This window comes from Pagrus major, chromosome 21 (genome assembly GCF_040436345.1).
Source record: "Pagrus major chromosome 21, Pma_NU_1.0".
Lineage (NCBI taxonomy): Eukaryota > Metazoa > Chordata > Actinopteri > Spariformes > Sparidae > Pagrus > Pagrus major.
This window is the reverse complement of record NC_133235.1, coordinates 22,422,391-22,435,207: the sequence shown is the minus strand read 5'-3', so window position 1 is coordinate 22,435,207 and position 12,817 is coordinate 22,422,391. Positions and strand designations below refer to the sequence as shown.

The 12,817-nt window shown below is 42.2% G+C and overlaps 1 protein-coding gene across 4 annotated transcripts in view; it reads right to left on the bottom strand.

The window, feature by feature from the left end:
* The window catches only part of LOC141017408 (zinc finger protein 521-like), a 92,660-nt gene that overhangs the window by 35,054 nt on the left and 44,789 nt on the right, over nucleotides 1-12,817 (bottom strand). For all 4 annotated transcript variants that reach the window (XM_073492116.1, XM_073492117.1, XM_073492114.1 and 1 more), the window contains exon 5: nucleotides 12,618-12,702. In XM_073492116.1, coding sequence (XP_073348217.1) covers nucleotides 12,618-12,702 — 85 coding nt within the window. The remainder of the gene's footprint in view (nucleotides 1-12,617; nucleotides 12,703-12,817) is intronic.

Sequence of the window (12,817 nt, the reverse complement as noted above, 5' to 3'; positions counted from 1 at the left end):
TCATTTGAATTTTAATCACAACTCTGATCAACACACAAGACTAAGATGTAATATTTCCCTAAATATTTTTTATGTCATTAACAGAACAATTCTATGTGAATGTGATCTGAAGGCAATGCAAAGCAAATCTATAATTTAATCCATCCATCTTTTCTGCAATGTCACCCAGCAGCGATGCAGGTTAATGTTGGTAGATGGCACACATTAATTGACAGACCTCAACACAACAACAGATAATTTAGGTCAGAAAATATATACCAGGTCATTTAAATCCTTTGTAAAACTGAATATTGAAAACTTTTAATCTGATTTATTGTTAATGACCTCTCAAGGCCCACTTGCATTACTTTCACGGCCCACACTTTGGGAATCACTGATGAAAATGATCTGCATGCAGTGATGGAATGTAACTACGTACATTTACTCAAGTACTCTACTTACTGTAAGTAGAATTTTGAGGCAAATACTGAACTTTTTACTCGCATTTATTTCACAGCTTTATTATAAACTACTTTGCAGATTGCAAGCTGCATCAGAGCCAAAGCAGCACATTTTTAAACGAATACATTTTATCGGCAATGTGATTAAAAAAAACAAAAAACAAAGTCAGATAATCAGAAAAATGCTGAATATCGGATCCGATAATTGACCTGGTCGACAATCTGTCAACCCACAGTATAAAGTGTAGACATACATGTAAATTAGGGCTTGGCAATATAGTCTTAACATAAAATCAAGGTATTTTTAGGCTATATCGCGATACACAATATATATTTTGATATTTTGAAATCTCCTCAAAAGCACTTAATAAATGCTAGGACTGGGCAACAGAATCAAATATCACAATATTTTTGACCAAATACCTCGATATTAATATTGTGACAATATTGTAGGGATGTGGTACTTTCACAAGTATTAGAAGAAGTCGAACAGTCTGGTAAGTTCAGATAATTACAGCCTTTAAAACCAGGAAAAGACAACACTTAGGACATATCCAAAATCTAAGAAGCTTTAGAGTCTCATATCACGATAACAAAATAATATTGATACAGTATATTGCCCAGCCCTGATGTAAATATATGTTGCTGAAAATTTCCTTTTTTCTTTACTGTTATTTCAAGAAAATCTTAGTCTTAAAATATCTGATATTAAAGGCCCAATTTGTGAGATAGCTGATTGTTGAGTCTCACTCCCATTTGGTCAAATACTGACGCTTCGGTAAAGTATGACTTTTGGGTACCAATAAATCTTCCTTCTGCTTTTCAGCCTTCCATCCTGGCTCTTCAACAGGTCTGAGGTTGGTTTGGTTTTTCATCTGCATTTGGGCCCTTTATTGTTTCTAGTCATTCATTCTGCGTTTCAACTCCAATGCCGGCCTGCTAAATTCTTAATAACAGTCTCAGGTTGAGCTCCCATTCATTTACATCTGACTGAGATATTCTTGAACAAACCAATTAAAAATGCAATACCTGCAAATCTGGGCATGCATTATTTTCAAAATAAAGACCAATCTCATGTGTCATTAAGAGTGCGGCAGCTGCAATACAAACAAGACAAATCTATCTATTGTTTATTACCTCCTCAGGCTTTTTACCCAGAGGGCAGAATAAGAGAGGGAGGGGCAGAGGTCAGCGTAATTACCATTCACTCCCTCCTCGGAGTCAGACAGTGCTAAGACATGCATTGGCAAATTCCATGGCAGCATCGTATATCACATTACCATAAAGCCCCATAGAGCTAACCTTTGTTCAATTCCATTTGATTCTAAGAGAGGAAAACAGGCTCGCTGACAGCCTCATCCACCCTCAGTGTTTCATGAGTTCAGTTGTTTGTCTTTTAGTCTTGTGACTGCTCCTGCTAAAGATGTGCTATTCCAAAAATAAAGCGTCAGGGGACGTGGGGGATCATTGAATCATCCTGGGTAGAATATCACATCATCTGGAGAGCTTCAAGGTTCGGTCTCAAACTATGCCTGAGAAAAAAAAGGCAGCTTGTCTTGGAAACAATACACAGTGTTTAGCTCCAAGCCACTCTATGTACACAGTCTAATTCAATTATTATTGCGCACATTCTGATTAACAATTACCTTGATTTATATGTTTTCATAGACATTTAATAGAAAACCCCTAGTATTAAAGAATTTACCTGGAAGCTCTCTCCATTTTTGCTTCTGTTGACATACAACAAAGCTCTAGCATTTGCAGCATCAGTACACTCTAATATGCCTGTTGACTGAAAATGAGAGCGCCAGTGCTGACAGAATGTGAAATTCTGTTACTGAGGCTTAGTGGTGATGTCTTCAGTCATGCTTAAAACCAATGGCTTTCGCTCTTGGTGGCAATTTTTAGGCGTCACAGAAGGACAAACGTTGTTACAGAGGATGGAAGACATGTAAAGAAGAGAAGGGGCAAGTGGTAAGCAGACACATAGAGAGAAACATAGCACGAGAGGACTGTAAACAAAATAAACCAAAGACATAAAAACAGGAGGAAAATGGGAAAACAGAGGAAAATATAGGGAAAGTGGAATCATAGAAAAGGTGAAAGAGAAAGAAAGAAAGAAAGAAAGAAAGTAAGAAAGAAAGAAAGAAAGAAAGAAAGAAAGAAAGAAAGAAAGAAAGAAAGAAAGAAAGAAAGAAAAAGAGATCTGTGAATTTCCCTTTCCTCCCCTGAGACCTCCCTTGATGCCAAGCATTCATCATCCAGCCTCTAATATCAGTTATTCTGTGGCTCCTCTGCTTACAGCAGAATTAATTTCTGCTTTAATTACTCTCATCGGCGGAATGCTGATGAAGGAGAGGGACGAGGCATTCTGGGACTCGGGCCTCATTCCACCGCTTTAATTTGAATGAATTCCACCCGGAGACGCTGGCAAACAACTGGCAGCCGAGCCCCGGGAGCCACTCTGGGACTGCGCAGAAGAGCTGCAGCCATGGCCCCCACCAACCTAGCTACCTTGTGTGTGCGTGCGTGTGTGCGCTTCCCCGCTCGTGTGTGCTATGTGGAGCGCGTTGATTGCGCGCGAGGCTGAGCGTCGAAGTGAAAAACGTCAGTAGAAAGAACACACAAGGCGAGGAAAAAAAAAGGATTGATGGATTGAGTATGTGTACAGTATGTGATTCCTTAGCGTGCAGCGAGTGCATGTTTGCATGCACATGAATGTGCTCGGGGATACGGGGTGAGAAAGTGTACAGAAACAAACTGTAAACGGTTTCATACAGAGGGAGACAGTGAGAACAGATCTGTATGGACACGAAACATATGAAATACGAAACATCACTGACTGCAGCCCACTGTGTAACACAAGTGTTAGTTTGAGAGCAAAAATCATTAATAGTTAATTTGATTATTCCAGATATGGCGCAGCATACTCCCCAACAAACCCTCAGCCCATGTATCATACAAGAACAAGCAGTATGAAAAGGAGAAATAGGATATGACCGTATGAATAGGAAGAGGCTGTATGTGCGAGACGGCCCATGTTTGCATAATGAAAACAACTGCAGCAACAGTATAATATCACAGCAAAGCCGGCAGAGGAGCAGAGAGAGGGGCCGTAATTGACTTTTCTCCAAGCCAGCTTGGTAGTTACAGAATGTAGCATATTGGATAAGGATTGTGATTGATTATGTGGGTCTGCCATACCGATTCGTTTGATTAAATGTAACCATGGGTTTCTTTTCCAAGCCCTAATGAAGCAGCAATTTGAAACTGAGAGACTAGAGGAGGCTGAGCCAGGCTGAAATCATCCCCACGCCGTCTATATCTGTGTGGAAAAACAGGAGTCATCACCCAACATCCAGCCACTGTAACACAGGATTTTTCATTCAGTCAATTAAGAAATCTAACAACTTATTTACCAAAGTCTTTAATGCAAAAAATCTAGTTTGGTTTGAATAATAGCGAGATTGAAATTCAATGAATAATTATGTGGTTGGATCTCTGCAGGGAGAACATACATTTCCCTTCACAGCAGAGTAACGTAACTAACTATAATTAATATGCGTGCTGATAATGTATATGAGCACGTTGAACTCATTGACTAGCGCTCTTCAGCACAATAATTCATCTCCTCCAATTTTATGTTCCGAGCCATCCCTCCTCCACTTCAGCAGAGGGCGGGGAGGAAGGTAGGTGTGACCTCCACTAACCCTGAAACCTCTGGACAGGTGGGCGGTGGCCTGCGTGCACTGTCCGTTTTGGCAGCAGCTCTCTTCCCCTCGCCGGCGGGGAGCTCAGGCCATGATGAGCAGCTGGGTCGCAAACACTAAGCACATTAATATCTTCTTAATGATAATAATCATTATGGCATAAGCACCTTCCCCAAAGTGGGAGAGGCTCGCGGAATGTGCCAGAGTAGCACCGTCGTTAAGGTACAAAAAAAAAAAAAGAAAAAAGAAAACGGAGATGAAATGACTCTTTTAATGGGCAGCAACTTACAGCCACCAGGATAATGCAGACACTAATGTAATAATGTGATAATGAGATACACCGAAGACATTAGGGAGACCAAAAACTCAATGAAAACCAGTGTGAATGAATAAATAAAATCTGTACTTGAAACCCGGGTTGACGCAATTACCACCGCAGACATACATTATACGATACATACTGCATGCTGCTACAGACATTACGGATATATGTTTTAATTAGTTCAAACTTCCTCTTCATGCTTTAAGGCCTTTCTGGAATTACTGGAGCACTTCACTACATCGTCTCCTCGTGCCTTTGAATCCACCCAGAGCCACTTGCTCACAGCATTTCCCATATACTCGCCTCATTTAATATAACTGTCAGTATTCACCTATCATAGGCCATTATCTGTCTCATCCGCGTTCATTATTGAAGCTAATGATCTGTTGTCCTCTCTGCTCCCCATTGAAGGAGGACTACATTAAAAGTCTCTTACTAACTTAATTAGTAATTATAAATGTTAAAGATTAATCAGAGAGTGAGTGGCTTAAGGTTTACGTCTCTAGGCAGCGGTGGGACAAATGGAGAGACAAAGAGGCCATGTCGCTTCGGTGTTCACACTCCGCTGTCGAGCTGGAAATGGAACGAGACGTGTGAAAAAAGTGCGAGTGTGTGAGCGTTTTTACCTCCGATGAACATCACGTGTGTTTGCACATGGAAAGACGCGCACAGGCACGGGAGAAATACACTTTTTAAGTACTATTTAAAATTCAAAAATGTCAAAAAGAAGTGAGAGATTATGTGCTTAAAGCTTTGTGTTTACGCTACAATTCTTCCAGCCTGATCTATAATGTTGTTTCCTTTCTATAATCTACAAGCACTACTGCAGTGGATATAATGCCGTTACAGGAAGCAGCATTTAATATGGTAACCTATGATGCATGCAGTACTCACATTATCTCTTTCTAACAAGATGGAAATAGATCCCCTTAATTAAATCCTGGGTGTACACTAATTCCTTACTAAATCTGCACCTCACTGACAATTCCACATCAGCAGCACCGTGCACTCCAGTAAACATATAAGCACTGATATCAACATTAAACCTTAATAACTAATAAAGCTTTCATCCAGGGAGTTCCTGTGTGATTTCCATTAATGTGGGGAGGGGAATCGCCCAGGACCATCTCCCTGTTTTCCGGAGCGCGTTGACGCTCGAGCCGGGGGGGTCGGAGGGAAAACAAGGAGGAACTTGAGCTGTGCTGAGATGCAAATTGTGCCTCAACTTCAACCGCATGTGCAAGAGAGAACGGCTGCACTTTTATTTGACCTGTTAGAGAAGATGCACTAGGCTCAAAGTGCACCAAAGAAAGAGTAAATAACCGAGTATCAGAAAGATTTTGCAGTAAACAATAACAGGTATCCATTTCGTAGCTCTGCCCTGTCCCTTTTAGAGGAGAAATGGCGGTGCTTTGACTGTTGAGCAGGGAGTCCTATCACACAAGACACACAGAGTGGGGTGATGGTGGGGGGCTGGCCGGTGGCCCGCAGCACCTGAAACCTATTAGAGAGCTTTGGAACATTCCACAGGGTTCTTCCACTTTGGCCAGAGGGCATCGTAAAGGTCCTCACAGAGAGGGTCGGTGCGACTCAGACGCCGACAAACAGCCAGCAAGGTGAAACACTAAAACAAGAGTCTGATATGAAAGAGAGCGGAGGGGTTGTTTGTACTGTCGTGAGGAGGAACACATGTAAAATGTGGTCCAAAGGCGGTGATAATATTTTCCTGCACCAGGATTCCTCAGGAGTTCGTCTAATAAAGGAACGCTATTATTAAAACATTTAACATTGGCAAGCAAAGCAAAACTTTTATCAACTTTTTATCAAATGGTTTGCCATCTGGACTTAAAACAGTAGGGGCCCAATAGTGCGCTGACACTAAAAACAAACATGCATAAACACACACAACCTGCTGCCAAATTTCTTGGAGATAGCCTTATCTCCTCCGCAATGTGTGTGTATATATGTGTTTTAGTGGTATCAAGGCCCATCTCTTTGGCTGGATCCTCGTCCATGCCTCCGTGTTATGCTCACTGGGTTTAGCTCTATGGGTGTCTGTGGCCTCTCCTCTGGCCGCCCGTGTCCATTTGCTCTGCGGGTATGGCAGGCCTGAGCTGACAGATGGCCGCCCCTCTCCATTCCGCTCCAGAGTAACACAGTAACTGGTTTTTCCTCCGCCGTTGACCTTGCCACAGCCAGCCAGCAATCCAGGCTGGCACTCGGCCTGTCGAACAGGAGGGTAATGAAGTCCAGCGCTGCTCACATGATTATTAAGGCTTTGACGCTGGGGGGCCTTTCAGAACCCTATCCCCCTCCCCTCTCCTCCCCTGTCTGCCATTCACACAGCCAAAGTTCGATGAGGATAGTCATTCGTTACATGGTACTTTGCAAAAACCACCACTGTGCTCTATAAAGAGAGCTAAAACTTTTTGGGTTTTACTCTGGGTTTTTGTATTCTTAAACCTCTCTCCGCCTATGAAGTGTACATCACAACAATTTCGAGAACATCATCGAAACTCTCGCCCATTCAGTAGCATATGACAACTACTGCTGTCCCAGCATGTATGTCATTCCGAAACCACACTAGGTAAGAGCCACTACACAAAGTTAGATCAGATCTGTCACACCACTATTGGTGCTGACAGCCTCTAAAAGCAATGCAGTCCAACTTCACTCTCGCTGCAATTCTCCCTTACCGCAAGCATCTCTAGGCACGCTTGGAACCCGGGTCCCATCAGGGCCAGGCTGGGATTTGAGAGGTGTAGGTTGCAGCTCTGACCTTTACTAAGGCAGGACTGTCTGTTTGCACTTCTCCCATAAGCCCCCCTCCAGTCAGACTGCTAAGCAACCCCATCAGACCAGGGGTGCGCATGCACCTACGGCCTTGGTGACATCTCGGAGACCATGGGGAGGTGGAGTAATGCAGAGGTTAATTCTGATCATCTAGTATTTATGGGCTTCACTTCAGAACAAGGGTTGGCATTAACACTCTAAAGGAGACATCCCTCCTGTATATCAATAAAACATAGCTAGAAGCACAGGAAGAGCCTACATTTATTCAGCTCTAGACCTGCATGGGAGGATTTCTAAAGCAATGAACCCATCATTAGATGATGTCTTCAAATTCAAAGAAAATTTGAAGGATTTTGCAAATCTGTATTACCGCATTTAGTTTTTAATTTATCAACTCAACAAATGAGCACATTTTCGACCAATCGCTTAGAGAATTCAACCCAATTCACCATGGTGACATCAACCTACCAATTGCAATGCAGTAAGGGCCAGCGAGTGTTCGCTCCGAGTTTGTACAAACAGGCTGTATGAACTGAGAGCATCAGACATTTTCTCACATGTTGGCCTAGTCTGTGAAGTGCGGGGAAATGTCAGGAAAATCAATAGATAAGGACCACATCAGACTGAGCTTGTCTGGCCTAGCAACAGAGCATCCCCATGGTGATGTCAATTACCTCTGCTTTACAACAAAAACACCAGGAAGAGCAAAACAGTCCTCTGCAATGCTGTAAAACTTTTAATGCAGTCTCCTGGTTACATCCAGGAATTTGTAAGAAACTTCTTTTTTTTGGTGTTGTTTTCCATCCAGAAAGGTAGGTAACACAGCAAATGTGAGAATCTTATTGATAGCTTTTTTTTTTTTTTTTTTTTTTTTGCAGCTCACTCTGTTTTCTATTCTCCTCATGGACGCCACATTAGTCAGGGAGAGGTATAATGTAACGAGCAGTAAGGTGCGCATAATTGCATATTAGCAGCAACACACTTGGCTGCACGGGAGGTGACTGCGTTAACGAACAGAGAGGCGTTATTAATCACCAATTAATAAAAGCAGGCAGATATCACACTCAGTATAGGGCACGCATGGTTTCCTTTGTTTCCACTGGCTGGTCCAAGCCTGTTCTCTTATTTATTTCATAAGATTGATCCTGTTCCTGTGCCGTGTTGTCTATTGAGTTCTGACTCTGATCCAGCCCCCTAGGAGTCAAATGAGGAGTGTTTGGCCATGTTTGTTAGCAGATTACATGTGTATGTGCTCTATGAATGAGTCCCAGAAAGTGAGGGAACACCATCAGACACACCTAATCAAAGAGGATTATAGGAAAAGAAACAAAGAATAAAAAATAAAATATTCTGTTTATGCAAGAGGAGAGTAAAAAAAGGCACTTAATTTAATAGTGAATGTGTTGCCACCAGGGCAGAGACAGTGATGGAGACCATGTAATCAGCATACACTGGCCAAGTTGCTCAAGGGGCCAAAGACAAGAGGATATGTGTCGGGGATAATTTGCGGCCCTTAGCAAGAAACAAAACAATGCTTTCAAATACTGTTACAGTGTGCCTCCTGTTTGTTCCCCACTAACAGCCAATGCAGTGTGTTTTGCCAGGTTGGAGCGGGGTTAATATGAAAATGTGGGAGCTAGATAGTGAGAGGGAAACGAAGAGATAGTGGACACACAGAGGGGGAAAGAGAGAACAGAGAGGAGGAGGAGAAACTAGAGGAGAGCTAAAGGCCTCTCACTCCCTCTCCTCTCCAGCTCTGTAACGGCCCACAGTGCCTGCTTCACACAGAGCGGCCAGCTGTACAGCAAATGTGCCTTTCCCTCTCCGCCCCCGAACCTTTCCACCCCTCCAGTGCCCCCCTCTGCCTGGGCCGACCAGGCCACCGGCTCCTCTCTGTGAGCGAAGGCTCCTCCCTGACTTGGCTTCAAGCTCAGTGCTGTCACCAGCCCAAAAAATCCGTAGAGGTGACCCCAAAAACACTTTTCGGGGATGTGGTTTGGTTTGTTTGTTTACAATTGTCCTTCTGAGCTCTGCCACCTTGGCAGTAGCTGCTTGGAATGGACAGGAGTGAGACGAGAATTGGATTGAGAGCAGATATAACAGAAAAGCAAAAACCCTTTTCACCTTTAAAACCCCTTTAAGACAGAGCCTCTGCTTCAAAACATGTCAGGGCTCTGAAAATCCACACAGGGACATTTGAAACAGTGCGATAAATGGGCCAAACGTGCCCCCCATGAGGCTCCAAATGTCATAGTTTACAGTGGGGTCAAAGTGAAGCAATGGGGTGGCATGATGGCATGCTGATAAAACCAAACAGTCTTTTGTGTCAATGAAAGACCTTCAAAGGTCCTCTTAAAAAAGACAGACGACTTTGTGAAAAGCACTGTGATTTTAAATACATTTTCCAATGCAATTACTGCAGACATCAAGATGGCAAATTGGACTGATGGGCAGATTTGTTTTCTAATCTGAAAGAAAAATAGAAATAAAAAGATTTGATAGTGACTGCAGCAGCTGAAAGCTGTATAAATCTGTTTGTCTCTGGAGAAAAATCGGACACCCTCAATTCTGTAAGTGAGCCATGCCAAAAAAACTCTAAACTAAAGAGTGGCCAGCTGTCTTCTGGCCTGCTATTAAATTGCTCCTTGGATGGTGGCGATATCATTTTTTTCTCCATAGGAGTATCACACCAGGTCCCCAAACAGAGCGACCAGCTGTACAGCAAATGTGTACTGATCCATCTGGGCCCTAGCAGGCTGCGGCCTCCATCTTAAAACACGTGGGGCCGTTCACAGGCTTGGCTGGGGCTGGTCTGCTACACACCCGTCTGCACCCACTGCCACCTCCTTCCTTTTCATTTACCTCTATTATCATAGTAAATGTTGAGTAGCTGGGCACCAGAGCTGCGCTTTATGTCTGAAGCAGGACCGTCATCATCTGTAATATCCATGCATCAAAATGTGCTGGCAGTCTTACAGAAGAGGCATCCACGAGCACTTGGGAGGAGGTGTGGGTGAAGGCTGAGTGCACATGGTTTAGTGAGACTATTGTATTACAAAGGCAGCTAATATGAACTTGTCTGGGTGAGACAGGCTCAGGTTTTGTTGTTCCATACACTTAGCACTATGGTTATGTCACGGCACATCACTATATATAGAGTTATCAGTGTGAACTGACACCATGGAGCGGGGCATGGATGAAAACAACACCCCTATGAATCCAGCGTCTGCTCCATTACCTACGCTAATAACGCTGACAGCTGAGCGGAGATGACCCCAGCCCCCTGTTTCCCCTCTCCTGTGCAGATGGCCATTAAAAGGAGAAAGTGTCCCTTTTTTCAGAAGAGAAGGTATTTAGAGCTTTTCCAAATGAGTATTTTTTTTCTGTGTTTTTGGCCCAAATTGGCTTTGCAGTGATTACAGGCCGGCTGGATTGAATTTAACCCCATTCTACGATAACATGGCCAAGTCTTGAGAAGCTATATAAAAAGATAAGATCAACACGACTAACCCGGTGCACATGTTTTTCTTTATTCCCCTCCAGCTAAACATATTTTCATTATTCCTGTTTATTCGATTCAGTTTCCTTTTTGTCACAACCTCATCTTTCCACCAAATTTTCATTACGACGAGTTTTGTTTTCTCCATATTTCAGAAAGCACAAAACAAATGCATCTAACAGAAACCCTTTTGAGGAGTCTGATGAAACCCGTGATCATGTTGAATACAAAGCAATGGCATATCAGAGAAGTAAGACATCAGACAATAACCCAATCACCTATCCTCCTGTTATCTTAAGCTGTCTGAATTCCACTATTATGGGGGAACTGTGTGCTTGTGCGCCTGACAGACATAAAATAACCAGTAGGGGGGTTTGTTTTCTACCCTCCCAGTGTGCTCCGTGCCTGCCTTTGCGAGAGAAAGGACTAATGCTGGCATGGTACTGTATTAGGCACCCCCAGTAGAATAGTGGGTGAGCAGATCGCAAAGATGAATACAAAATACACACCTACACACTCTGAGCTCGTCTCTCTCCTTTGCAAATACACCGAAGCATCAAAATCACAAATCACATGCTTCTGATTGTTTATGCACAAACAGTGGGTCCCTGATAGAATTGCCTACCGGTCCTGATAGAATTGCCCACCGTGTTTAAATTCACCTGCGCCTAGAAGCGTGTCCCAAACAGAGAGGCGGTTTGGTTCCAGATCAATGAGTCTCTCTCCCACTGAAGACAACAGATAATGCAGTGTAATGAAAGAGCCGCCAAACGAGCTGAATAAATGAATGAATAAAGGAACGTGAGACCGGAATTCAGACGCCTACTTACTGCAGGCAAGAAAACCTGTTTTCCAATTGTCTGTTCTCTACAAATTATTCTGCCTGCATACAAATGACGACCAAAAGTAAAGACATTTTGTGGAGGTTAGTCTTACACCAGCACTCTTTGTTTAGGGATCTTGTGAAAGAAAATGAGAATTTGGAATAAATTTGTCATACACAGTGTAACAAAATCAAATATCCATTTTTTCAGTTGATTTGACGTCATTAAATACAGGGAGCATGAAAGTATTTTATCAAATGTTGCGTTCAGATCTCAGTCATCTGAACAGACTTAAGTGAAAAGGCACAATAAACAAACAAACAAAATAATATACAGTAGCAATGTGGAGATTTTTTTTTAAAACTGTGGAATTATATTTGGAATTTTAAACAGTTTGAATTAAATCTGTTTTGGGATTTTAATATTTAAATAATCTTGTTGTTTCCACTACTTCAAACTACCTTCATACAGAGTGGTTTGAAGTGGAGAGATTGTGCTCCACAAGCATGCACACGAACTATATTATACCATTCACATGCATGGGGAAATGAAGATGATGGGTTTATAAATGCACAACACTGGGGATGCAGTCAATGGTCAAAATATTAAAATAATTCCACCTATTTGGTGATGTGATCCAGATACTTGTGAGCCTGAATGAGACAGGGTCAAATATTTTATTACATATATCACATCAGTCTTTAGTATTTGATTCACCTGTAAAAAAGTATGAAAAGACTACGTCTGAAATTTTTTCAAAATTATCAAATACTTGTTGTGAAATTTGGTGAATTTTCCTTAATGCTTTGTATATTGTATCGATGGCGGACACACAATATAACTCCCTCTAAAATTGAAATCACACACCAAAAGCCACATTGATTAAATCTATGCTACATCGTAGAAATACTTTGGGAAATGTAGAAAAACATATTTACATAGATATTACACAAGCACTGTTTTTTATGACTTTGTTCCAGGAGTGCAACAGAGAGCATAATGAATGAAACAAAAAGAGTTATCTCCTACCCAGCATGTGGTTGGCCACATGAACTTGAATGTCCCATTCACTGTAGAACACCATCTGACATTTGATGCACTGGTATGTCTTCTTCTATAAATAAGACCAAGAGGAAAGGGATTATTAAAGTCAGCTTTGAATAAAAAATATCATTACAAACTAGAAATCACTTCGCTTTCACCAATGTATCAAAGCAATGCAGAACAAT